Raw genomic sequence first — 24,632 nt, forward strand, 5'->3', positions numbered from 1 at the left:
AATTGTTCACAAAAAAGTACACCCCACATTCCTAGATGTCGATTCCTTGGTGTCCATCGTTAATAAACATCAATTTGGCTTAGGACTGACATTATTCGATGATATTTTCTACTCCAATGTTAAATTGACGTTTCCAACTAAGACGTCAAAAATAAAAAATAACAAGCGTAAAGAACTATAAAAAACTTTTATAGTAGTGTTTACATATGTTTCCAAACTGAAACAAAAGCAACTAAATTGCATATATCAAAATTCTGGTGTAAACGAAGAGGTACGAAAGAGAGGCAATATTATTCAAAATGCTTCCTTCGTTATCACAATTACATATACTATTTTAGGATTATAATTAAGGTGAAACTCTACAACTTAAGCTAGATGAGCAAGAACACCCACCAAAGGTGCCATAGTAACAGTTGCTGGCTCAGCTAGTTGATAATCATCCCTACTATCTTGATAGTTATCGTTTCCATCTGGACTCACAACTGCACCAACCAACACATTAGGGTTTGGTGCATCCTTATGGAACCATTCCTGAAATCCATCTTTGCATCCTACTGGAGTAGGATCTTTTCTGATTGATACAATTGACGCTCCTCTGTGATGAATTCTTTTTGGAAAATTTGACCCGTATCCAATCATGTAACTCATGCTTCTAGGGTTAGAACCCAAAATATAGTCAACCTATAAGGAAAACAAAAAAACACTGTTTACTACTAGAAATACATGATTGAGGATGGATAGACATATTTAAATTTATCGACGGATAAACTCGTGTTAATTTAACGGTAAAAAGTTAAAGATTTAATTTAAGAAGAGATGAAGTACCTGGGATCGAACAATAGAAGTGAGATAATCAGGACTAACAACACCACCACTGCAGTGGAGGGATGAACCCTTTGAAGATAAATACTTGGAATAAACAGACATCACAAATGTTGCAGTAGCAACGTATTGATTATTGTTCCATGGTAAGAACCAAAAGAGACCCCCTGCTGTTTTATGCACATTTTGGTGTGATTTCTGAGCACAGGAACATATATATTCCTCTGCCTGTGATCGGTATTGTGCCCATATCCCTGATTTCTCCACTTTACCATCTAAAACAAGCTGCATCACATTCAAAACAAATTACATCTATCAACCAAATAGATTTCATGAAAAATAAAAGCAAAAAGTCAAAACTCACATACTAAACAAATATTGAATATTATTTATGATAATCGAATGATACCTTTGCTACAAGAATATGTGCACCCACGTACTTATCATCCCAACTAAACACTGATCTCACACCACCAGTATCTCTCACTCCTCCCAGATAATCAAGGTATTTCTTCATGTTGGTCGCACGATAAAGCCATGCAGCTCCCCACACCAATTCATCCTGTAATTAAAACAATCAAATAAATTTCCACGTTTTACATAATACAATATAATATTTTATTACTTAAGTATCAAAATAAAGTAATAAATATACATAATTTCATTTATACAGACCTCGAAGCCGCTACTGGAATATATTTCCCTTGCTGGTGTGATACTGTCTGAATACTTACCTCGATGAGTGTCTGCAAAGTCAAACAACTGCAAACAAAAACCATAAATTAAAAAATCAGTTATACTATGTAATATATAAATATATATTTTGTAATAGTATATTTAACTTTTTTTTGAAAATATAAAATATCTTCAACATAATAAATTATAGCTTACGTTTTGTAAAAGTTTTTTTAGGGTTAATGTGTATACGAACCTGCGTTGCATGAAGTAACATGGTGGAGGAATACTTTTTATCGACGGATTGAAACGCTATGGAGGCAGCTGCTAAGGCGGCAGCTGTTTCTGCGACGAGATCGGAACCAGGATGCTGATGGTCGAGTTTGTAAGAAGTCCGAGGAGTTGTCATATCTTCCGGCCGCATCCAACAGGGATGATCGGAATTTGGATCTCCGATCTCGCCGTATAACACATCAGGACTTGTGTGTGCTTTAATCAAATAATCTGTGCCCCATTTGATGGCGCTGAGCGCGTTTTGGAGTTCCTTCTGCTGGGAAAGTTTGTCTTTGAACTCTATCGTGCTCCATGAAAGCATGGTTATGGTGAATGCCAGTGGAAACCCTAGCTTCAGGTTATCTCCGGCATCATAATATCCGCCCACAAGATCAATCTGCCGGAAAAATTATTAGTTAATAATTTGCGAAGAAAATATTTCTTGTCCAACAATTTTTTCAACTTAAAAGAAAAAAATTGAGATTATAATAATAAAAAGAATAAATTAATTCAGTTCTTATTATGGACGCTATGTATAGTTTTCTTCTTTTCCAAAAATCAGATATACACATTGAATTAATCTGTTATACATACAGTTTTCTATCAACTGTGTTCAATCTTATCACTCATGGGATAAAAAATTGTATGAGTTGATGAACCATAAAATAAAAATTATCATGAGATATTCAAGTTATGAAAATGTTTGGACTATTTCGTATGCGTTTTATGTTCTCGTTTTGAGTCAATGGATTAAATTTAGGAACAGACTGAATAATGAGTGAAGCTTTAAAAGAAAAAAGAAAACTGACATAAGGAAATAATGATAGTAAAAATCATAATGTTTGCATCAGATAAAAATATTTTTAAGTTAATTGTAACTTACGTCATGTTGAATGCGGTTTTACGCAGTGATTTTGTTCTTATTTTTATAATTAAGGAAACGTTAATAGTAATATTTACAAAATCATTTTAAAACATTCAAAACAATTAGTATATCAATTGACAAATAAGAAATAACAAATATTTCTATGTAAGTATCACAAAAATAATTTAACGAACAATATTAATAAAACCATTTTTTTTCAACAGCATATCGTACTTCATCTAATAATTTATATATATATATATATATATATATATATATGGAAACTTTCAAATTAAATGAAATAAAATGAAAAGGTAAAATAGATAAAAAAAGATATTACTCCAGCATCATGGCCATCTTTAAGTGCTGAATTTGCTCTCCAGGTGACTCTCTGATTGGGTGGCAATTTCCCTGAACGTTGGCCCTCAAAATACAGCAAACTATTTCTGAGTGCTTGTTTGTAATCATGATCATGAGCAGAGGCTACATGATCAATTTCGAAACAACAGAAAATGAGAACACTGAAAATGAAGACTCTGCTTTGAGTCATCACCATTGATTTCATATGACAACAAGGAAACAGATATTTGGTGTTTCTTCACACTTCAACATGCTCTACCCTATTTATAGCTAGCACAACCACCACCCTGCAAAATAATCTTAATTATCTCATTACTAAATATGTCAAACTTAATTAATATTTCTGACTACCAAATATAATATTTTTCCTGGTAACTCTTAAAAATATGAATTACAAATTACCCAGAGTAGTAACTTCCATTTTATTTTTATAATAATTTGACCTTGGATGAGATTATAAAACCATTTTTTTCTATGAATATTATAAAATGTTATAAGAATATTCAATTTTTTTTTCTAGTTTTATTATTAAGAATATATTAATTTGGACGAGTTTTATAGATATTTTTACAGGATAAAAAATAAAAAATTTTTCATAAATTTAAATTAGTTTGTGTAAAGATAAAGGTAAAACTTTTGAATAATGCATAACTTAAGTAAGCTGAATATAAACTAATTTTAATTTTCCTTTCAAAAAGAAGTTTAAGAAAACTTGTCCAAAAAACCATAGTTTTTCACCTTATTATAAAAATGTTCAAAATTTATAGTTTCATCAACATTATTCTTACTAATTTTGCACTAATCAACATCATTTTTATTACTAATTTTGCACTTATTAATATAACATCCTATTTAATAGTATAAAACTATTAAACAAATTTATAAATATGATAATGTATTTAATAGTATTATAATTACTAAACAAATTATTATAAATATCATAACTAACAGAGAAAAGACCATATAACTATTTTATTAGAGTCATCCATAAAGCATGCACGGGATATATAAAAAGTTATATATACACACTTAAAAATCATCTTCGTTACATGTATATCTGTAGAAACTGAAAAGTGCTTTGATGAAATAATTAATTTCACTATGACTTATTATGTATATTATATATAAATCATAAAACTAATTATTTGATATTTTACATTTGACTTTCCGATGTTTCAACTCAAATTAACTATAATAATTAATTATAAATAATATTTTTATCATTATTTTATTCTTTTTCTTCCAGTGTATGTTACACTTCGATAATTGTTAAAAAAACACTGTTTTTTAATATCAGTTCCTCGTATATTTATAATGTGAGAGGGTTATATATAATAAGAGTATTTTTTTTAAGATTGTCTATAACATAGGATTTATAAATTTTTTATATTTTAAAATTTAACCAACAACCATAAACGAAACTATTATTTGAAAATATTATCTTAGAAAAATAATATCATTAAATTATTTTATGAAACAAGTCTTACGACATTTAAATAAATAAAGAAAAACTTCAATAAATTGCTAAGACCAAGTGATATCCTAGTAGATGTAATATTATTAAAAGATTATTTATTATAAAAAGGTCATTGCATTATATTTTAGTTTACGTGTTATTAAATGATATTTAAGTAAATGCATTAGTGTAATAATTGACACATCATTAAATGATATTTTGGCAAACGCATCAATATGATATATTTACTAAAGGTATTCTTTATGTAACTTTCTAAACAATGCAATGATGTGCTAAAGCTATAAATAGTGCTCCAAAAACAATATGTTGAGTAACACTTTTCTAAATGCACTCTCATACTAAACAAATATTACTAAACGTCTTTAAAAGGTTAAACGATACCTTGACACAAAACGATATTTTTATCCAACAATGAAACATTTATGTATCAGTAGTACCTAATATTTTTTCAAAAAGTGTTTAAACTACATGTATAGAAAAATTGACAAAAGTTGTTTTGAAAACGCAATACAAAACATTAAATGCACAACATTTCAATCAACAAATAATAAGAAAAAGAACATATATGTCAATATACATTTCTACTTTACTTTGTGTAGATATGTCTATTACAAGTATCAACATGCTCCATATCAGAAGTAGAGGTTAGAAACAAAAAAACATTCATGGAGTATTCTCTCCATGAAAAATCGTGTTGAAGATTTCACACAACCTATGTTTGGTCTGACATGTTGACTTCAACATATGGTTACTATCTACAAAAAGGCTACGAAGATATGAAGATTGAAGACAAAAATTATCTAATAGATTTTTTCCCATGAAGCTTATAATTAGAAGATCCCTTGGAAAGAAGAAAAAAAGAAAGGATAAGCATACAAATAACAAAAAGATTAAAGCGAAACTCACACTCGTGCAAGAACAAAAATTCTAAAAATAAACTCTCAAGCTTCATAGAGTCATAAGCTTACATCGAGAAGAAGAGAGAAAATCCTACAAGGTTTATTAGATTGAGTTGTATTGTATGTTAGTATTGTGAAACTTAATTTAGTCCAACATCACTTAATACTATGAGATGTTGTTCTCTTTTTAACTATATAAAAACTTTCTGTAAAGCTTGAAAGATACACCGAACATAAAAATACGTCCTATTGTAGTCATGGATGTTGGCATTTATACAATGAACCACGTTAAATTCTTGTGTCGTTTATTTCTCTCTTTCATCTTTTATTGTCTTTGTTCATAACATTGTAAACACATAATCTCATTGAGAGTTATTATCTAAGACTTGTAAACAATCTGATTTATTATATATTCTGAAAAGAATTCAAACACTTAATAGTTAGCTTAGTTAAGTTAACCATTTATAAACAGTGCAATTGCTTATGAAATTAACCATTGATAAATGATCTTGTCATCAGACGCTATTTCCTTAAGAATTGTCTTTTTAATTGCTACAGTCTTACTAAACACTTAAAAAACATTCTATCTCTAAACATTATGGTTTAAACAATACCTTATCGTGTAACAATCTATATAATCGTCTAACCGTCAATACTTATAATTTATATATATATATATATATATATATATATATATAATAATTTAAGATTAGTTTAATTAATATGAAATTCTTAATACATCTTTTACTTTAAAAAGTAAAAAATAAACATCTCAAATGTTGTGGAAATAGATAGTTTAATAAGAGTTGAATAATAAATTATACAATGACCATGAAGATGAATATCTAATGTTTTGGAATGATTGGAATAGCTAAAACAGGTTGAGCCTTCTCCAAGGTGAGTCCAAAGTTTTCATCCATGTTCATATCCTCTGGTTGAATATCCTGAAGCTCCCAATCAAAGGAATTGATGAACAATCCCAACATCAAGAACACCAACCTTATGGCCAATGGCAAACCAGGGCATATTCTCCTCCCACCACCAAATGGGGTAAGCTCAAAACTCCTTCCTTTGAAGTCTATTTCTGATTCCAAAAACCTCTCAGGCCAAAACAATCTAGGTTTCTCCCACAAATTAGGGTCCCTTCCTATGGCCCACACATTAATCAACACTTGTGCACCCTTTGGAATTGTGTATCCATGCATCTCAAATTCCACTTCAGCTTTTCTGGGTAGCAAAAGTGGAACTGCAGGGTGCAACCTGAAAGTCTCTTTCACTATTGCCTGCAAATAAGGGAGTTTCGCTATGTCTGACTCTTCCACAAGGTTATCTTTTCCTATAATCCTCTCTAACTCTTCTTTTGCCTTTGACATAACATGTGGGTTGTGAAGTAACTCAGCCATTGCCCATTCTACCGTAGATGTCACTGTATCAGTTCCTGCCACAAACAAATCCTGACAAAATACACATTTTTGCAAGGTTAGTCCGGACAAAACCATAAACCAGAAGATTTTATTTAAGCCTACAAAAATTTTCTGTCATTTTCACAAACAGGTTGGGTCCACCTTGTTTTTCACCCTTTTTCTCTTAATGGGTCATCAATTCCCTGTCCATAGTTTTCAACCCAATGTCCTCTTTAAGGCAGGGCCAACCATTACTGATAAAGATCAGAAGAATCACTGGCGCATGTTTTTTTATAATGATTTGATAGGACAAATTTCTTTAAATATTTTATCAAAGAAAATATAGAAAAAATAAACTAGATGTAATGAATTTATAAAGATTTTGTCACATAATGTTTTGTGTACAAGTTAATTTTAATTTATGAAAAAGATATTTTATTATTTTTGTTGCATGTGGCTAGAAACTTGTACTAACGTATACTCTGTTCTTTTCTCTCAATAAGCAAAGTTCAAGAATATAGATGCACATGGTATGATTTTTCAATCAAATTTAAAGTTTTATTTTACTAATGAGTTTTATTAAATGCATCACTTATTACAAAAATAGAACATTAGATATGATTATAGAATATTAGCAAAAGTATCCTCTTTCTGTATGTAAAAGTTTTTTTCATATATTTCTTAGGTTAAAACATGTACAAAAACCTTCAATATTTTCTTCTGCAGGTAAGAAAGTAAAAAGGGAGAACAGTACAAGGAAAATAAGAAAATAAGTAATATTGATATAAGAAAGTTAAGTGCAGGAAAAGGAAATACCAATGACAAACGTTGAATCTTAACTATGTCCATCTTATGTTGAGCATCGTTGAGCATGGCATCCAACATGTCCTTTTTGGTGCAGTAACCAGCAGTATCTTTTCTCAGTTCCAGCCTTTTGTGAATCAAGCTCTTGAATATGTTCAAAAGCTTCGAAAAGTAGCTTCCTGTGCGTCTTCTGATTCCATGAGGGTCATCATCTTCAGCACTGGGAAACAATCAGCCAAATTTGGCCTTCCAACCTCTTTCATGATGTTGGTCACCAACTCCTTCATCTCCCCAGCTTTTTCAGTCGACTGAAGGAAATCCTCTGAGTAGATTGTGTTTGACAGCTGATTTATTGTCGTCTTGAAAGCCAACCTGAAAAATACGGTTCAAAGACAGAGAAACAGATTGAAAATAAAGAAGACACATGAAAAATCAAGAGAAAATTATGTAGTTGATGTTAATATGATCAAAACCTCACAAAAAGTAAAATTACACATTTGAAAAGGAAACAATTTTCCTAACTAATTTTATGTGTGTGTGTGTGTTTGATACATATACAAACCTTCCAATGTTCACAGGTTCACCCTTCAAGCTGCTATGGTGAATGTCACTGTAAAGCTCTCGAACCTTCTTGCTTCTGAGTCCCTGAGTGGCGTCCAAGTTCTTGTTGGAGAACAAGAGTTCATTGCACAGCTTCCTCAGCTCCCTCCACTGTTGTGAAACTGGCATGAAGGGCAAGCTGAAGTGGTCATGGCTGGCACCTCTCATTGCATCAGGGATCTTTCTGTTTGAGAGAAAGATCATGGATTTGGAGCACCCCTTTGGCTGCTTCTGCTGAGGACATCACGATGGTGGTCTCTTGGCCCAGTTTGAGGCTCATTATTGAGCCATGAATGTTGGCCAGGGTGGCCAGGGTTTGGTGGGGCTTGGCACCCAGTTGGAGGAGATTTCCCACAAGAGGAAGACCTTTAGGGCCTGGTGGAAGGTTTGATTTGCTTTTGTTTGGAGTGAAAAGTGATTTGAGGGCTTTCAGAAAGGTGATGATGGTGATCAAAAGGAGTGTGAAAGTGAAGAACAATGTTGAGTTTGTCTCCATCTCATATGTTGTGTAAGAGAAAGTGCAGCAGATCCAGCAGAGTAACTTGTATAATTCAGATCTCATTCATTGTTTTTCGGTATATAATATATATGATTGAGAGTTGAGGTAAGTTCATGATATTTTAGGGTGTGTTTGGACCACCGTAGATTCGATGGACTGAAAGGAAAAAAGAATAGAAATAAAAAGTGAATGGAAGTAAAAAGAAAAATCATAACTGATTTAATTGATGTGATGAATTAAATAAATTTTCTAATTCATGAATATGTAAAATTATTATGTTACTCTTGTCTTCAAAATGAATCTACTTTTTATGTTGCTACTACTTCAGTTTGGTTAAATTGATTTTCTTGTTATGATCCGGGTATATGTAATTTTGAATTATCTGATACTACTGTAAAGATAATATAATTGAATTGATGCAAGTGTCGACTACATAATTAAAATTAGACAATGGTAGAAGAAGATAATATACAACTCCAAAGTTAAATTATAATAATTGAAGTAAAAGAAAAGAAAAGACAACTAAAATAACGTGTGTAGTTACTTTAAGTAGAGTTTTGAATACTAATAAAATATTTAATTAATTTTTTTTATGTACCGTATCAAAACCTTTCATAACACGTTTAATTTGTCCGTTTGGTTCTGTTCTGATATCTACAAGATTATGATCTTGGTGTGTCTTGATCGTTAAAATATCGTTTATCATGTTGTTTGACCCCACCATGTTGTCAAACATCATTATCATTAATTATATTAGATCTTTTCAATGTTCTTTCACTAAAAATGACCACTAAGTAATTGGTAAATAAATAAATAAGTCTATAAACATGTGTAATAAAAATGGACATTTATTATTGTCTGATTCAATAGCTATGTTAAAAATATAAGATTTAGTAAAATTCTTTAAATCTTTTTATTTTATTATAAAGTAATCAAAATTTATGTCCGAGTTATATTCATGTATTATAATTAAATTTTAGCAGTTTGATGATAGTATATTTATCAGATAAGTATTATTCTAATAAAGATATAGACTTATGGTTCATGTTGATTTTAGAAATACAATTAATATCTTTTAAGGAATATTCACTCTTATAAACACTAATATACTTAATATTTATAAAGATCTTAACTTTTTTACTCACTTGAACATTGAAGAGTTTTTTACAAATCAATTTTTCCCCTCTCAACAGTAAGGAGACCCTTTCTAGACAACTAGATCTCTCAATATCACACTTAGGATCCTGACATTTGTATGCAAGTCCACGATTAAGATATTTATAAGATCATTTAGCCCATATGGGGCCTCGGTAAAACGTTTCCCCGACCTATCCTCCTATATATGATCACTAGTCGAAGGTTCTCACAACTCTCCCACGTGATGGAAGTCAACCGTGTGACAATCCTTTAGCAAGTACAAATGTTCATACAACAACATGATGAACAACACAGGCAACATGACGTCGAGCTTGAGGCCCTACGCACCTAGCAACAAACGAACCAAAAAAAGCTCCAACAAAGGTTGACCAACCTTAAGAACGAGAGGTCATCCCTCTAACCTCGCCTTTATCCCAAGAAAAGGATGACTGGAATTCTCAGACGAGAGACAACCTGCCAACTTGACGGGATTCAAGTGGGAGCTAGGATCGCTCTCCTCAACGCATAGCTCAAGAAGATTAGACAAGTAAGTCGAGCATAGAGCGAAAGGAACCTGAGGACGTTCTCGCCACTCCGATCGTGAGAACGCTGATCTCGAAAGACACCAAAATAGGTAAACCCAACGTAAAATAAAGAAAAATCGCAGACACTCTCATCAATCCAAATAAGAGTATGCACAAACATCACAACCGAAATGCAAAATCAATGGAGTATCGGAATTTCACAATGATCTCAACAGACAAATAGACCAACATAAATAACAAGTTGTCTAGATATACGAAAAATCCTCAAAATAGATGATAAAAACATAAACTCAATATTATATATCTTTGATATACAAAGAAATATAATTTTCACCAGTTATATTTCAAATTAGTCAGAACCAATTGATCTACAAGTTTCATTTTTATTTTTGTCTTGTTAATTTTACTATAAAGGTAATCAACGTCTGTCACTTTGAAATTTAAACAAATCACTCTAATGAGATCTCGCGGACTTTAAATCCAAATTTCAAGTTGTTGTGTAAGTAAAGACACGTAAATTATTATCAATTATTATATTATAGTCAAAATATATAACTAAGTATCTTTAATTCACAAATCCTATAATTTTAAAAGGACATCAACTTTAGATGAATAACGCGAAACTTATGCAAGTGGGAAGGTATTTCTTCAAAACCAAAGCATTTTTTTTCTTTCTCCTCTATGTATTACTTTCTAACCTTTATCAAAAGTCAACTTGTCTTAATAACTAAGCACGTTTTTTCTTCAAATTAACAGAATCAATCACCCACTTTCACGTCAAATCCTTCTCATTTTTCTCAAATTTCCTCTCATTCCTTTTACCTTATAGTCCCCAAAAGATCTCAAAATAATATAAACTATCCTGAAAGCTTCTGCACAAGAAAATAAAATAAAAAAACTAATCCCTATAGTACTTTTAACCAAATGAGTTATATAAATATAATTCATCATTTTACTCATTTTTTTAAATAAAAATTTTAAACTTAATATATATATATATATATATTATTTGAAATTCACTTCGACTATAATAATGTCAAATTTAAAGTAGAGTTATCAAACGGGCCACCTGGCCCGATCCGGTCCGGTACACCACAGGTTAGTTACTTAGTGAGTCAACTCAATCCGAATCATTTATTAGCGAGTCAGAAAAATTCAAACACGGCCCGACCCACCACGGATTGATGGGTAAACGGGTTGACTCACTAATTCACTTAATTACAATTTTTTTAAAATAAAAAAAATTACAAACTTTCTATAATTCAAATCTAAACAAATTTCACTCCCAAATTTCACTCCCAAATTTCACTCCCAAATTTCACTCACAACATGAGTGTTTAATTAATTATGAAAATAAGAAATTTAAATAATTTTTTCAAGAAAAAAAAATAAATATTTTTTTATAAAATTAAAATTTAATAAAATAAAATTAGGTAGGTGGTGGCCCACCACGGGTTCAACCTGCATGAGCCGGGTTTAAATGAGCCGGATTGAAATCTGACGCGCATAAAAAAAATATAATTTTTTCAAACCCAATCCGACTTGAATCCGTGGTGGGCTGGATTGGCCCACAGGTTGTGACCCATTTTGACAACTATAATTTAAAGTATATAAATATATACAAATTTTACTTTACAACTCAATTTTATAAGTTTGAGTTAAATTTATAATTTACTTTTTAACATGAGTTTAAAATCATTGTTAAAATGTATTTTAACCAGATTTGTTGTTTTTTTTAAATATATTATTTTATTTATTATTAAAAATTCCACGTCAACTAAAAATAAAATAAATTAAAAATATATAAATGGATGAAACCTTATCTTATAAATAAATTATAAAATTAAGTTAAAATTCATTTCTTAAGATATATTATTCGTAGTAAATTAAAAATATCTAAAGTAGCCATTGATAAACACATAAGACTGGGAAACTCAAAACCATAGCCATTCAGGAAGCGCAGACATGAAGAATGTCACATGGATGAGCTCTTGAGAACTGTAAAAAAAAAGATGAATACAATCAAGAGGTTATCTGCTATGGATGTAGAAAATCAGGGTACATGAAAACATATTGTCCAAAGTTGAAGAAGTCAAAAGTGAAAAATAAAAAATAAGAAAAATATGACAACTACGTGAGGAGACTCAAACTCAAGCTTAAGCATCATACAATATTTTAAAATTATTTTGTGGCCATAAAAATACAACAATAAATATTAGAAAGAAAAAAAATCTCATTAAATGGTTTTAGTCTTGTATGTCTTGATCATGTTTCGATATTAAAATAATTCTTCTTACATTACAAACCACCTTTCATATTGAACTTCTCAGAGAGGACTTGATCAACATAATTGAAGGAAAGGTAAGAGCATATTATTAATATTCTAATACTTTCTAATTCATATTCCTAGCTCAAACTTGTACTTTGTAATAGAATATTAATTGTTTAATTATGATGAAACTTCTACTTGTAATCAAATATTAATTCTTTAAAGCCTCCTTCTAGTGGTATTAGATTTATTTAACTGTTTCATTTCTCCCCTTAATTTATTCATTAATTCACTTGTTTTTGGATGACAACTACATAAATATTATAAGTTTTTCATCAAAGTGCACATTCTTTTCATAAATTATTGAAATAAGTAGTTTTTGAGAATACAAATTTTTATCGTTGGAGAAATATAAGACCCAAGAAATATTTTATAAAAATATTTATAATATTGAATATTTTATTATAATGTAAAATTATAGGAAATTTTAATTTAGTTAAAAGTTTTAAAAAATGAGCTAAGTTTAAGATAATATTAAAATTTGTGCATGAGAATTAAATTAATTATATTTACACATGGTGTTAAAAAATTATTAAGTTTTTACATAAATATTAAAATAGTTTTACATATTAAAAATATTAATATTTGAACATGGGAATTAAATTAATATTAAAAGTTTACATACGGGTATTAAAATATTATTAAAAAATTTCACATGGATATTAAAGTAATAGTTTAAATTTGACTATAAAAGGAGAATGCTACATAAATGAAAAAAAAGTGTGAAACTAATATGCAAAATTCTTTTAAGAAAACTTAGTGATATTAATAACCATCTGTTAATATTATGAATTTAATTTCCAGGCACAAATTTTAATATCACTTTTTTAACTAAATTAAAATTTCCTATGGTTTTATATTAATTATAATAAAGTATTTCAATATTATAAATAATTTTTATGAAATGTTTTCCTACTCTTGAATTATAGCACTGTCGAGATTCTCTCACCTCCTATATCTTCTACTCTTGTATTTGCACACGATCATCCAAAAACAAATACATTTAAAAAATGAAAGGATAAGCTAAAATTTGATTTAAAAATTTAAGGTTTTAAATAAAAAGATAATAAAATTAACAAGTAAATAACTGCACAAATTACAAATAATAGAAAATAACCAATTTCATATCTATAAATTTAGAATATAACTACACCACTTTTATAATTCATACAACCAAAATTTAAAGCTCGGTTTCTAATAAACTCGTTCATATCTTAATTAACCATAAACAGAATCTTCGAAAAATCGATGTATAAATTAGTATAAAAAGATAGTGCACCTATCATTTATAAATTTATAAATTCTTTTGTATAAAAAATTGAACCACATTATATGCTAGTGTAAATTTAAATCTACTTGAGAATGGTTATTACCAACCTTTTAGATATAAATCTTCCTCAACTCACCCAACTAGTTATTTCATCTATATGATTGTAATAAGTAGCAAAGGTAGGATGATGTGCAACACACATCTAGTGTTATTTATACACCATAACATGATTATACACAAAGTACATTTTCCCCTCTCAAGAAAGACTACACATTCACACATTAATCCTTTTAACTCATATTTCATGAAGCCACACACATACATCATTTAAGTCAATGGAAATATCAGTCACTCAACACCTAAATTATCAAATTTAAGAGTTTACGTAAACTTGTGAGAGCTTAATAAACTCATAAGAGTTTACTTTACATGAAAACAAAAATTATATGAATAACATATTAATTCAAATAAACTCATAAAATTATATAGCTTCAAAATCCTCCATTGTTCCAACAAGATGATGTTTGAATCTAAATATGCATTCACTCACAATCTTGGAGCAATGGTTATATTTAACTTTTCTTCCATTACCACTAATATCAAATTCATGTTTCTATCCAATGTCTGACTGGTTTTTCGGAGCATTTTTACTTGGTTTAATACCAATTTTGGTTCCTAGTTTCATTAGGTGTGTTCAAAGTGGTTAGGGTTCCTTTGTGTTTTAATTTGTAGGTTTATTTGTGGTTGTATGTAGCTCGATGATGGTGGCAGCACAATTTGAGAGTTTTGTTGCCGTGCGATTTCATGGTGGAAGAGGTGGTTGCATGAGAATAGTGTTGCTCGAAGGTTGAAGGAGAATAGTGGTTTGCGGTGGTGCTCGCGAGGTTCTTATGAGTGCGATTTGGTTTCTAACGGAGGCAAAAGTCGCAAGAGATTGATTCGCAAATTTGGGGGTTCTCATGGTTGACGATTTAGGGTTTCTGAAATTTGGAGAATTAGGATTTCTAGAAATTAGGGATTTAGGGTTTGTTGCAGGTAATGGAGGATTTGTGGTTGATGGAAGAACGAAGGAGCTCTCACACGAAATTGAAATAAATTTCACCAAATTGGAGTTATTCATTAAAATTGAAACCAATTTCACCAAATTGAGGTTATTCGCCACAACGACTTTGCTTAATTCAGAGAAGAACTTCCGAATCCTAACCCTTTCCTTTTACTCGATAACTTCAACTTTTAACATTTTCACATCAATAAACCTGACGTTGCCAAGTCAATTGACTTGAGTCTACCACACAATCAATAACTATGGACAATTCATTCACTTTTTGCTAGGGTGGGCATTACACCATTAGAATTTTTAACGGGTAAGCAAAAAGGACTAATTTGAAACTTTTTTACAATATATGGGACCGTTATGAACTTCTAATAAATAGGAGGACCACTTTGAACACACCTAATAAAATTAGGGACCAAAATTGATATTAAGCCTTTTTACTTGTACTTTTAATATATAAAGATGCACTTGGATTAATATCCACTGATTTTGATGCAATTTTAGCATAATGGTCTAACTTTTTCACTACAAATAAAAAATTAAACAATGCAGCAATTAAAAACAATTTGAAATTAAAAGCAGAGAAGGCCAGACCAATGCAAACAAATGAGGGCTGAGAATTAAAAAGTGAAAGAAAGGAGGGGCGGAGAAATAAAAAAGTGAAACAAAGGATGACTTAAGAAATTAGAAAGAAACCATTTGCAACAATTATTTTCACTTACACAAACAAAGGAAATGAGTGTCGAACAATTCCAACGACCACAACAAACACTAGATCAATTCCAACAACCACGACAAACACAACAAGGGAAGTGTGACACCCGGGCACGGAGACGAGGGCGGGGAGTGACGCCGGTGCAAGAAGCATGGTGCAGGGGGCACAGACAAGGAGCGGCTCCTGGCAGCTTCGGGTGGAAGGGGTACATGGATGAATCGAACATACACCGGAATGAGAGGGATTTGGAGACTGTATAGGTATGGGACTATACAGTTGAAGGATAGCTTAAAGGAATTGATTTGACTACTCATATCACCAAAATGCATTTACTTTTCGGTAGCCTAACTCATAAGAACTCCATGGTTAAGCGTGCTTAGCCTGGAGTAATTCTGGGATGGGTGACCTTCCGGGAAGTTTTCCTGGAAAGTGTGCGAGTGAGGACAAAGCACACTGGAAAGTCTGGTGGTGATCTGTGGGGGCAGTCAACGGTCCCTGTAAGTTGCCGGGGCGTTACAGGAAGACTTGATCCACTGCGAGTGCGAAACAGTGCGACAAAAGAGGAAGGTGCAAGAGTGTGAAACAATGTGACCCATTACAAGTGCGAAACAATGCAACAAAAGAGGTGAGGCATGACCACGTTGACGGTGAGATGGTGGTCGACAACAATCATGAATGTGACAATAATTGACATAAGTCGCAAACGACTTAAAGAAGAGCATCAGGAAACGAAGGAAGAAGACGAGTTTTGTAAGTGAACTAAATCATAAATTCCTAATTTAGTAAGCCCTAAAAACAAAGTCATTTTCAATTGAAAAATAAATCACGAACTCACCCAATTGAAAGCAAGCTCGCAATTTAGATCATGCCCACCAATTATACACCAAATCTAAGTTTGCTTACAAGTTAACTCATAAGCATTGAATGAGCACATAAACTCACGAGTTCAATAATCATGCTCAACACATAATTTAATTCAATGAAAACATTAGTCCCACCTCATTTGCTTTCCATTAATTACCTCATTTGCTTTCCATTAATTACATCTAAACGAAAAAAAATATTTATTTACCTCAAAACACCAAAAATATATTTTTACATTAAATTAAAATAATTAAATAAAAATAAAATACGAAAAGAATCAAATTAATTTTGTTATTATAGAAAATGTTACGCACTAAATAAGAACATAAATCAAAATTGTCAGTAATCTAAACTACAATAATCTTAGGTAAAAAACTGTTTTAACTACAACTCTACAATAAACAATTGAATAGTCAAACATAAAGAACCATGTTTTTAGAATTAATTGTTAAAATTTTAGCTTTAATTCAACTAGTAACGAAAAAAATCCTAATTTTTTTAATTTGATTGCATTAGGTCAGCTAATCTTCTAATGTTTAGCTTTTTCTTTAATGAAAATTCATTGTTGAGTTCAAAATATACATTAGATAATTTTAACACAGGTAACCTAATCCCATAATTAAAATCCCTAAGTCAAACAAACCAATAGTTCGAACACCACAACAGATCTCCATTTCATCAATTTAAACATTAAATCATTTATCAAATTTACGACATAACAAAATTAAGCTTAAAACGTTAAATCAATTTTAAAAAAATTATAGCCTTTTCCTTACCAATGAAATGATAGGAAATGCAAGTAAGTTGTATCTTCAACACCTTTTCTTTCAATTACTTAAAAGTTAAATTCTCCTTTTTATAGCCAAATTTTACTTTTATTTTAGGTTTAATACGTATTTTGGTCCCTCTTTTCGTAGGGTCTGTTCAAATTGGTCCTACTTTTTTTCAAAAGTTCACTAAGATCCCACTTTTCGCAAAAACGATGCACGTTAGTCCTTTTTTAGGTTTAATACGTGTTTTGGTCCCTCTTTTCGTAGGGTCTGTTCAAATTGGTCTTACTTTTTTTCAAAAGTTCCCTATTTTGATCCCTATTTTGATCCCTCTTAGTGAACTTTTCGTATTTTGGTGAGCTGTACATTTTTCGTTGAGGTGAACTTTTGAGGGATCAAAATCTACAGCTCACCAAAATACGAAAAGTTCACTAAGAGGGATCAAAATAGGGATCAAAATAGGGAACTTTTGAAAAAAAGTAGGACCAATTTGAACAGACCCTACGAAAAGAGGGACCAAAACACGTATTAAACCTAAAAAAGGACTAACGTGCATCGTTTTTGCGAAAAGTGGGATCTTAGTGAACTTTTGAAAAAAAGTAGGACCAATTTGAACAGACCCTACGAAAAGAGGGACCAAAATACGTATTAAACCTTTATTTTAATATCTATGTGAAAATATTATTTTAATGTCTATGTGAAAATATTTTAATATCCATGTGTACATATTGTTAATTTAATTTTCATATACAAATTTTAATATTTATTTTTTAACTAAATTAAAATTTTCCTATGATTTTAATTATAGTAAAATATTCAACATTATAAATATTTTTATAAAAAAATTTCTGGTCTTACATTATATTTTTTCGGAAGTTATCATTTAAGTTATAATTTCTATATTTTATGGAGTGGTCACACTTTTTTAATTACTATATTTTTTTAATTTATATATACATATATATTGTGTTAAATATAAAACTGTACTTGATATTTTAGAATATAAACTAGTGTCCAAATTAGTTACTAATATAATTAAATGAAAAATATTGATTTAGTTAATTGACAGTTATTGATTTATATTTATAAATTACAATCTAAAAGATTTTGTTAGCTATCTAATTTAGAAAAAAATGTAATCAGTTGTTTTTAAGATGGTAAATTTGTAATTATTTTTTAAAATTAGACATTAGCTATACCTATATATAAAAAATTCATTTTTTTGTGTGTGTCTATATTTATTTTCTAATTTTACCATTTAAATTAATGTTTTATTTTTAAATTAATATAATTATTTTATGAATTTTACTTCTTAAGTTATATTTTCTTTAAAATTAGCCGTTTCTTAAACTTAATCATTTTTTAATTATAAAACTACTTACAAAATAAAAAATATTTTTTACAATAAAATTAAAAATAAATATTATTTTAGATTAAAATTATTATTTTAAGTGATTGTTTCATTTAAGTGTTTTTTTTATTTGACGATATTTTTAAATTTAATTATTTTTTAATCATAAAATTATCTACAAAATAAAAAAATAATTATTTATAATAATTAGAAAAATTATTTTAATCTTTTAAGTAATAACAATAACTTTATTATTTTTTATTATAAAAATGTAAACACACATGCTCATATATTTTCACTAGTTTGATTAAAGTGAATTCTTATTTTGTGTAATTTAAAGAATAAAATAAAATAAAAATAAATGATAGTAAATATTTAAAATTTTATGTTTGTTAACTAATAGTAAAATATACATATTATTTTAAACAGGCTTTAATTGAAATAAATTAAAAACTATTGATGTATAAAACAAGAAATAATTAATTACATAAATAATTTTAATTTCTATTCTCTTTTCCGTAAACACAATTTTGGCTTCCGTGTTATTTTTTGCTATCATTACAATCTTCTATTTTGTTTTTAATACATTTTGTGTATTATTTAAATTGTTATTCGTTAATCTAAATGTTGAGAATTTAAAATTATCAATGATTATATCGTTAAAGCTGTGTAAAAAAACTAAGGTCAAATTAGCACGTAATATCTAGTGAAGATTTTAATGACCGAAAATCAATATTCTAATTTTGTATTTTTCTTCCTCAAAAACTTGTTTCTCTAAATTTAATATTAATTGGAATATTTATTATTTAAAACAAAACAAAAAAATCTTTCTAACTTAAACTGAGAAAAAGAAAGAGAAGAGAGAGAAAAGAAATTTCCTTCGTTTTCCGAGAAAAAGGAAGAAAACGCTGACAAACAGAGATCCGTGAATTCGAACGAAGCGGCATTCGTCCATTCGTTCGTTCGTTGATTGATCAATCGATTGATCGATTCCAATTCATATGAAAATGGGTTTGCGATGTTGAAGCGTGGGTTGAAAATACGCGATGGAAAGGGAAAAGTGGAAAGAAATTGCAATAGCAATAGCAATAACTATAGTAACACCAATGGATACTGTTACGATAGGTTTGTGTTTGATGATTACGACGGAGAGGTACCCAGCGCAGAACGTAGTCCTGCTAAGCCTTCTTCGCTGAATTCTTCGCCTCCCAGACTTGGATACATTGAACACCATGTTTCCAAATACGATACATTGGCTGGTGTAGCTATCAAGTACGGTGTTGAGGTACTTTTATTGTTTAATTTTTTCTTTTATTTACTTGTTGTTTTATAATTTTTGCTCTCTATCAGCTTGATTCTGATTGCTTGAGAAACTATTGGAAATTGTGTTGCTGATGGTTTAAGTGCACGCGCTTGTGTCTTGCCCCATCCGGGAAGCTGAGCATAAGATTTTAGGGTATGAGTCAAACTCGTACAAGGAGGAATTTGATGATCAAAGGGTGTCATATATCAGCCAAATTCACGGAAGTTGCGGTTTGATGAATAAAAAGTACCGTGTGCGTAAGATTCATGCAAGGACGAATTTAATGATGAGAGAGGGTCGTTAATGAGTGAAATTCATGCCAGCGGGAATTTTATGATGGAATGGTACCATATGAGTCAAATTCACGCAAGAGGGGATCCGGTGATGAAAGGGTGCTATAAAAGTCAAATTCACGTAATTTTTGTGGCGTGAGATGGGGGTGCAAACTATGTTTTGAAAAAACTTAGATATAGTTTTTTAGGTGCTTTTGATGTTGTTTTCTAATTAGAATTGCAGTTTGATTGATAATGTACCATGACCTTTGATGCAAAGGTTTGTTATTTGGATTATCTAGTTGAAATTTCAATTCTGATCAGAAACTGTACCTGGGGATATTGAATTAGGATTTAGCAGATGGACGTGATATGATATGATCTCCTCTTGAGACGTTTCGGGCAGAGTCATCATTTGTGTATGAGAAAAAGTTAAATGACCGGAAATTTGAGGCAAAAGTAAGACGAAGAGATACTATTAATAATGGTGAAAACTCACGTTGTTTTCTGTTTTTAAATGGTTATGTATTTTTCTTTGCATTGGTATTATTTCCTTGTCGATTTCCTTGGTTTAGTCGGTTCCGAATGTTTGCTGAACTGTTTATCGTTTTGCTTGCCTTTCTCTGGCACCACTTTTGGTGGGAGCACTGTGTTGAATTCTTTTTTCTGAAGTTTTTTCTTTTATCAATTTGAGTTGTACAATGAAATGTAATTTCTTCTGCTCTATTTTATTTGGAAAATTGTAGGTTGCAGATGTCAAAAGGTTGAATAACCTTGTTACGGACCATCAAATGTTTGCTCTTAAAACTCTCCACATTCCGCTACCTGGAAGACACCCCCCGTCACCTTGTTTATCAAATGGTTCCAGTACTCCTGGGTATGTTTATCTTTGTTGGATTGAGGAAAAGCATTAAATACAAGAAACTAAGTCTTAGGGAGCATTTGATGAACAGTTTAGGCCGGGACAGAGCATCACATGTAGGTCATGTTCTATATTTGGTATATCTTAAAAAGAGTATAGAATAGGGGACATAAGTTTAACTCATTTAGTATATTTTGGTTCCTCTTAAAGGGTGGAGCTAAGGAGAATGTAATAAAAAATGTTCCAGTATGTTTTAGTTGTGTGTCAAATGCTACCTCATACGTTTTGGTGCTACTGAAATATTTGAGAAAAGTATCTTGTATACAACAAAAGGGAGGTGGTGGGTGAGGAATTTCTGATTTCTTACCTTATATGAGCTTTCATAGGGAGTTTGATATTTTGGTTTAGTGTATTTCTTGGGCATGCTTGTACAGCCTGAGCAGAAAATGAAGATTAAGGTGAGAAACTGATAACACATTTAGAATGAAATTCAATACTGTAGTTTTAAGACTGTATTCGCTGTCATTGTAAAACCATTTTGTATGCTGTAATCGAGAAAAATTAAATCCTTAGCTTTGTTCCATCATTAGGTCAGTTTATTTTTAGTTTCTTGTTTCTATAATATCATTGAGATTTCTGTTATTCTGCTTTGTTATCTTTTGAACACGTTCTTCTATTTATCATGTTTTTTTCTTCCTTTATGTATGGCTCCTTTGTTTTCTTCTATAATATGTCTGTGTACTTGCTTTCTAGATAATTACTATGGATGAATCCTGTATACTTGTTTTAAAGATTTTCATTTTGATGACTGTGAATTCACCAGTATGAGTATAATTTGTTGTTATACATTTGAGGTGCCAGGTCTTTATTTGTTCAACAGGCTTAATATTGGACTTGGGTACAGAATCTGTTTTCTGATGGATGCTTAAGAATAAATTATGGCCATGGTTGTGGCAATAAAGATTGTTTATAATGCAGTGTAAAATGGGTTGGTAATGTTAATCAGTCATAGGAAATTTACATGGTGGATAATATTGCTCATCATAGTGTTGAAATTTGTTCTGCTGGTTGAAGATATATTCCTCTGTTTCTTAAATGCTTCTTTTGTTTAAACTTGCTGCCTAAGACTTTCATTTTATCTTAATTACACTGTAATTGGGTATCCTTCGGGCCTTGTTATGACTGTAACCTGTCATTTGTATTAATTTCCTACCATATGAAATTCTGTGAACAGGAATTGGGGGCTTATGTAGAAATTTCAGAAGAATTTGTAATTAAAGATAATAGATCTATAATATGCACTATTTATGCTGTTTTCAATATTCTTTTTATATCATCACTACCTTGTGATTTCTTTCCAATTAGCATTTAAATCACTTATGGCCATAAATGTTGTCTCTTCAGATACGGTAATTCAGATCACAATTCTCCTACTAGGCACACCATGATCTGCTTGATTCATTCCCATCACTTAAAATGAAGTCATCTGAGCGGAAGGTCTCACCAGCCATGAGCTCATTACAGGGTTTCTATGGACTTAAAGGGTCCTCAATTCCCTCAGAAGATGGTTTCCCCAGAAACTTACTACGTCTGGCAGACCTCTCAGTCATCACCGGAAATCTAAAAGCTTGGTCAATGTAATTTTGGAAGAGATTATGGAAAAATCAAATGAGGCATCAGCTGCAATAACCAAGGAAGTTGACTCCAGCAAATGGAATTACAATCTTGTCCAGAGACGTCAGAAATCTGTGGCGGACTTTAGCAGGATACCTGAGCTGCTTCTGAGGGAGGATAATAGCAGCACTGGTGTTCTTCCACCAAGAACTGGAAAGGGCTTAGCTCTGAGACAGAAAGTAGCTAGCCGAACTACATTGGCAACTGATTCCGAGCAAAATGGTTTGAGTCCTGCGGCAATGGGTATGGGGGATGCTACATTAAATGAAGGTTCATCCAGGGTGAGGAAATCATCAAGTACTTCCTGTTTACATGATCAAGATAACAGTGGCTCCTCATCCATTTGGCCAACCTCAATGTGGAATTTGAAACCAGATTTGCAGGCCCTCTCAACTGCAGCCATTGGAAAACCAATCTTTGATGGCTTGCCCAAGCCAATAACTGGTCGAAAAAATAAAGCTGCACTTGATTAATGTATAGTGTCCATATCAAACACAATTTTGACCCCGTTTGAGAGGTTATGGAATCATTAGCTGCTACACCAGTGGATAGATTGGAGGAAGTAAAACAATGTAGAAGGACATAAAAAAAATCAAATATCACATTTATTTCTTCGAATAGGGGCATTACTTTTATGCCAGAAAATACTTCAATTTATTTATTTATTTTTAAATGGCTTCATATTGTCCATCTTAAAAGAAAATACAGGGCTGAAAGGATCTGAGTTCCCAACCTTAGGTTTCATATAATCATTTTTTTAGTTGTAGTGATTCTTTTGTGGGTTTTGGAAAAACAAAGATTGGTGAATGTACAAGTTTGGAACGGCTATTTCTTCCTACACAGTAAGAATCTCGGCTGCACCTCTAAAAAAAATGAAATGAATTTAGACTTCTGTTTCTTACAAAAATTTTACGGGAATAGCTTCCAGCACATCGTCGTTTTTCTTTCTGCATCCTTACACTTCTGGAACTTATTTTTCGGATAGCAATCGTCTTTGTTACGGAAAAAAATTCGGTAACTTTTTTGATGGATGGATAAGAAATTTGACAGGGTGCAACACCCAAGTTTTTCATGTTCCCTGACAATCAACTCCGAAAAGAACTCAACAACCCTTTCAGGAAAACCTATTCGAGAGAGAATTCAACACCTTTGCAGAAGACTTATCCCTTTGGGAAAAATCATTGAGATGCAGGAGCAATTCCGGAAGCCAGTAAAGCCATTTCAAAACGTAGAATTTGAAATGTATTTGAATATTCTGTAAGGGATTATCCTTTAGAATGGATATTTTTACTATTTGGGAGTACGCGTTTTGAAGTTACATAGTGAATTCATTTGAAATTCTTAGCCTGGAAGATTGTTGAATTGTGGCATGGAGTTCTTTTGATGATCGCTTATAGGATGTTTATGAAGATGGAAATGGAAGCTAAATAATGAAGGTTGCTGTTGTCCTTTGTTGGATTTTTCTTGCTAGTTATTCTTCTTTGCTTCTTCTGCCATTGGGGTTAAGCTCAATGTAAAAACTCTTGTTGCTGACAAAATAATTGTACAACAGTATATAAAGGAAAAGTGCGATTGGACTAATTCGTATTATGTTACCATTAGACTTCTGTTAACACTCCAAAATTTTCCAAGAATTCAAGTTCATTCTAAGTTGAACAATTGATTTTCATACCCTCGTAATTTCTTCCTTTATTCTTTCTGCACCCATATAATATTTATATTTCCATTTTACCTCTCATTTAAATTATATTAAAAGTCCTAAATGATTAATCTCTCTCTATCCTGCACCTTTTTACCTACACCTATTCC

At 30.9% G+C, this 24,632-nt stretch overlaps 1 protein-coding gene and 2 pseudogenes across 3 annotated transcripts; 1 reads left to right on the forward strand and 2 right to left on the reverse strand.

The window, feature by feature from the left end:
* Nucleotides 1–366: 366 nt before the first annotated feature.
* LOC148201218 (endoglucanase 13-like) lies at nucleotides 367–3,200 on the reverse strand. The gene is made up of 6 exons (XM_088113959.1): nucleotides 2,976–3,200; nucleotides 1,754–2,167; nucleotides 1,498–1,584; nucleotides 1,232–1,384; nucleotides 826–1,107; nucleotides 367–681 (listed from the first exon to the last, which is right to left on the reverse strand). Exons 1-6 carry the CDS (start codon nucleotides 3,198–3,200, stop codon nucleotides 367–369), a joined length of 1,476 nt encoding a protein of 491 aa, XP_087970085.1.
* Nucleotides 3,201–6,148: 2,948 nt separating this feature from the next.
* Nucleotides 6,149–8,745, reverse strand: LOC124848581 (geraniol 8-hydroxylase-like; annotated as a pseudogene). The gene is made up of 3 exons (XR_015785536.1): nucleotides 8,141–8,745; nucleotides 7,591–7,950; nucleotides 6,149–6,825 (listed from the first exon to the last, which is right to left on the reverse strand). The product of XR_015785536.1 is annotated as a geraniol 8-hydroxylase-like (transcript).
* Nucleotides 8,746–19,541: 10,796 nt separating this feature from the next.
* Nucleotides 19,542–23,504, forward strand: LOC148201219 (uncharacterized; annotated as a pseudogene). Its single transcript, XR_015785603.1, has 3 exons — nucleotides 19,542–19,997; nucleotides 21,034–21,164; nucleotides 22,554–23,504. The product of XR_015785603.1 is annotated as an uncharacterized LOC148201219 (transcript).
* Nucleotides 23,505–24,632: the final 1,128 nt, after the last annotated feature.

The sequence above is a fragment of the Vigna umbellata genome, chromosome 4, assembly GCF_029865625.1.
Source record: "Vigna umbellata cultivar VRB3 chromosome 4, Vumbellata_1.0, whole genome shotgun sequence".
Lineage (NCBI taxonomy): Eukaryota > Viridiplantae > Streptophyta > Magnoliopsida > Fabales > Fabaceae > Vigna > Vigna umbellata.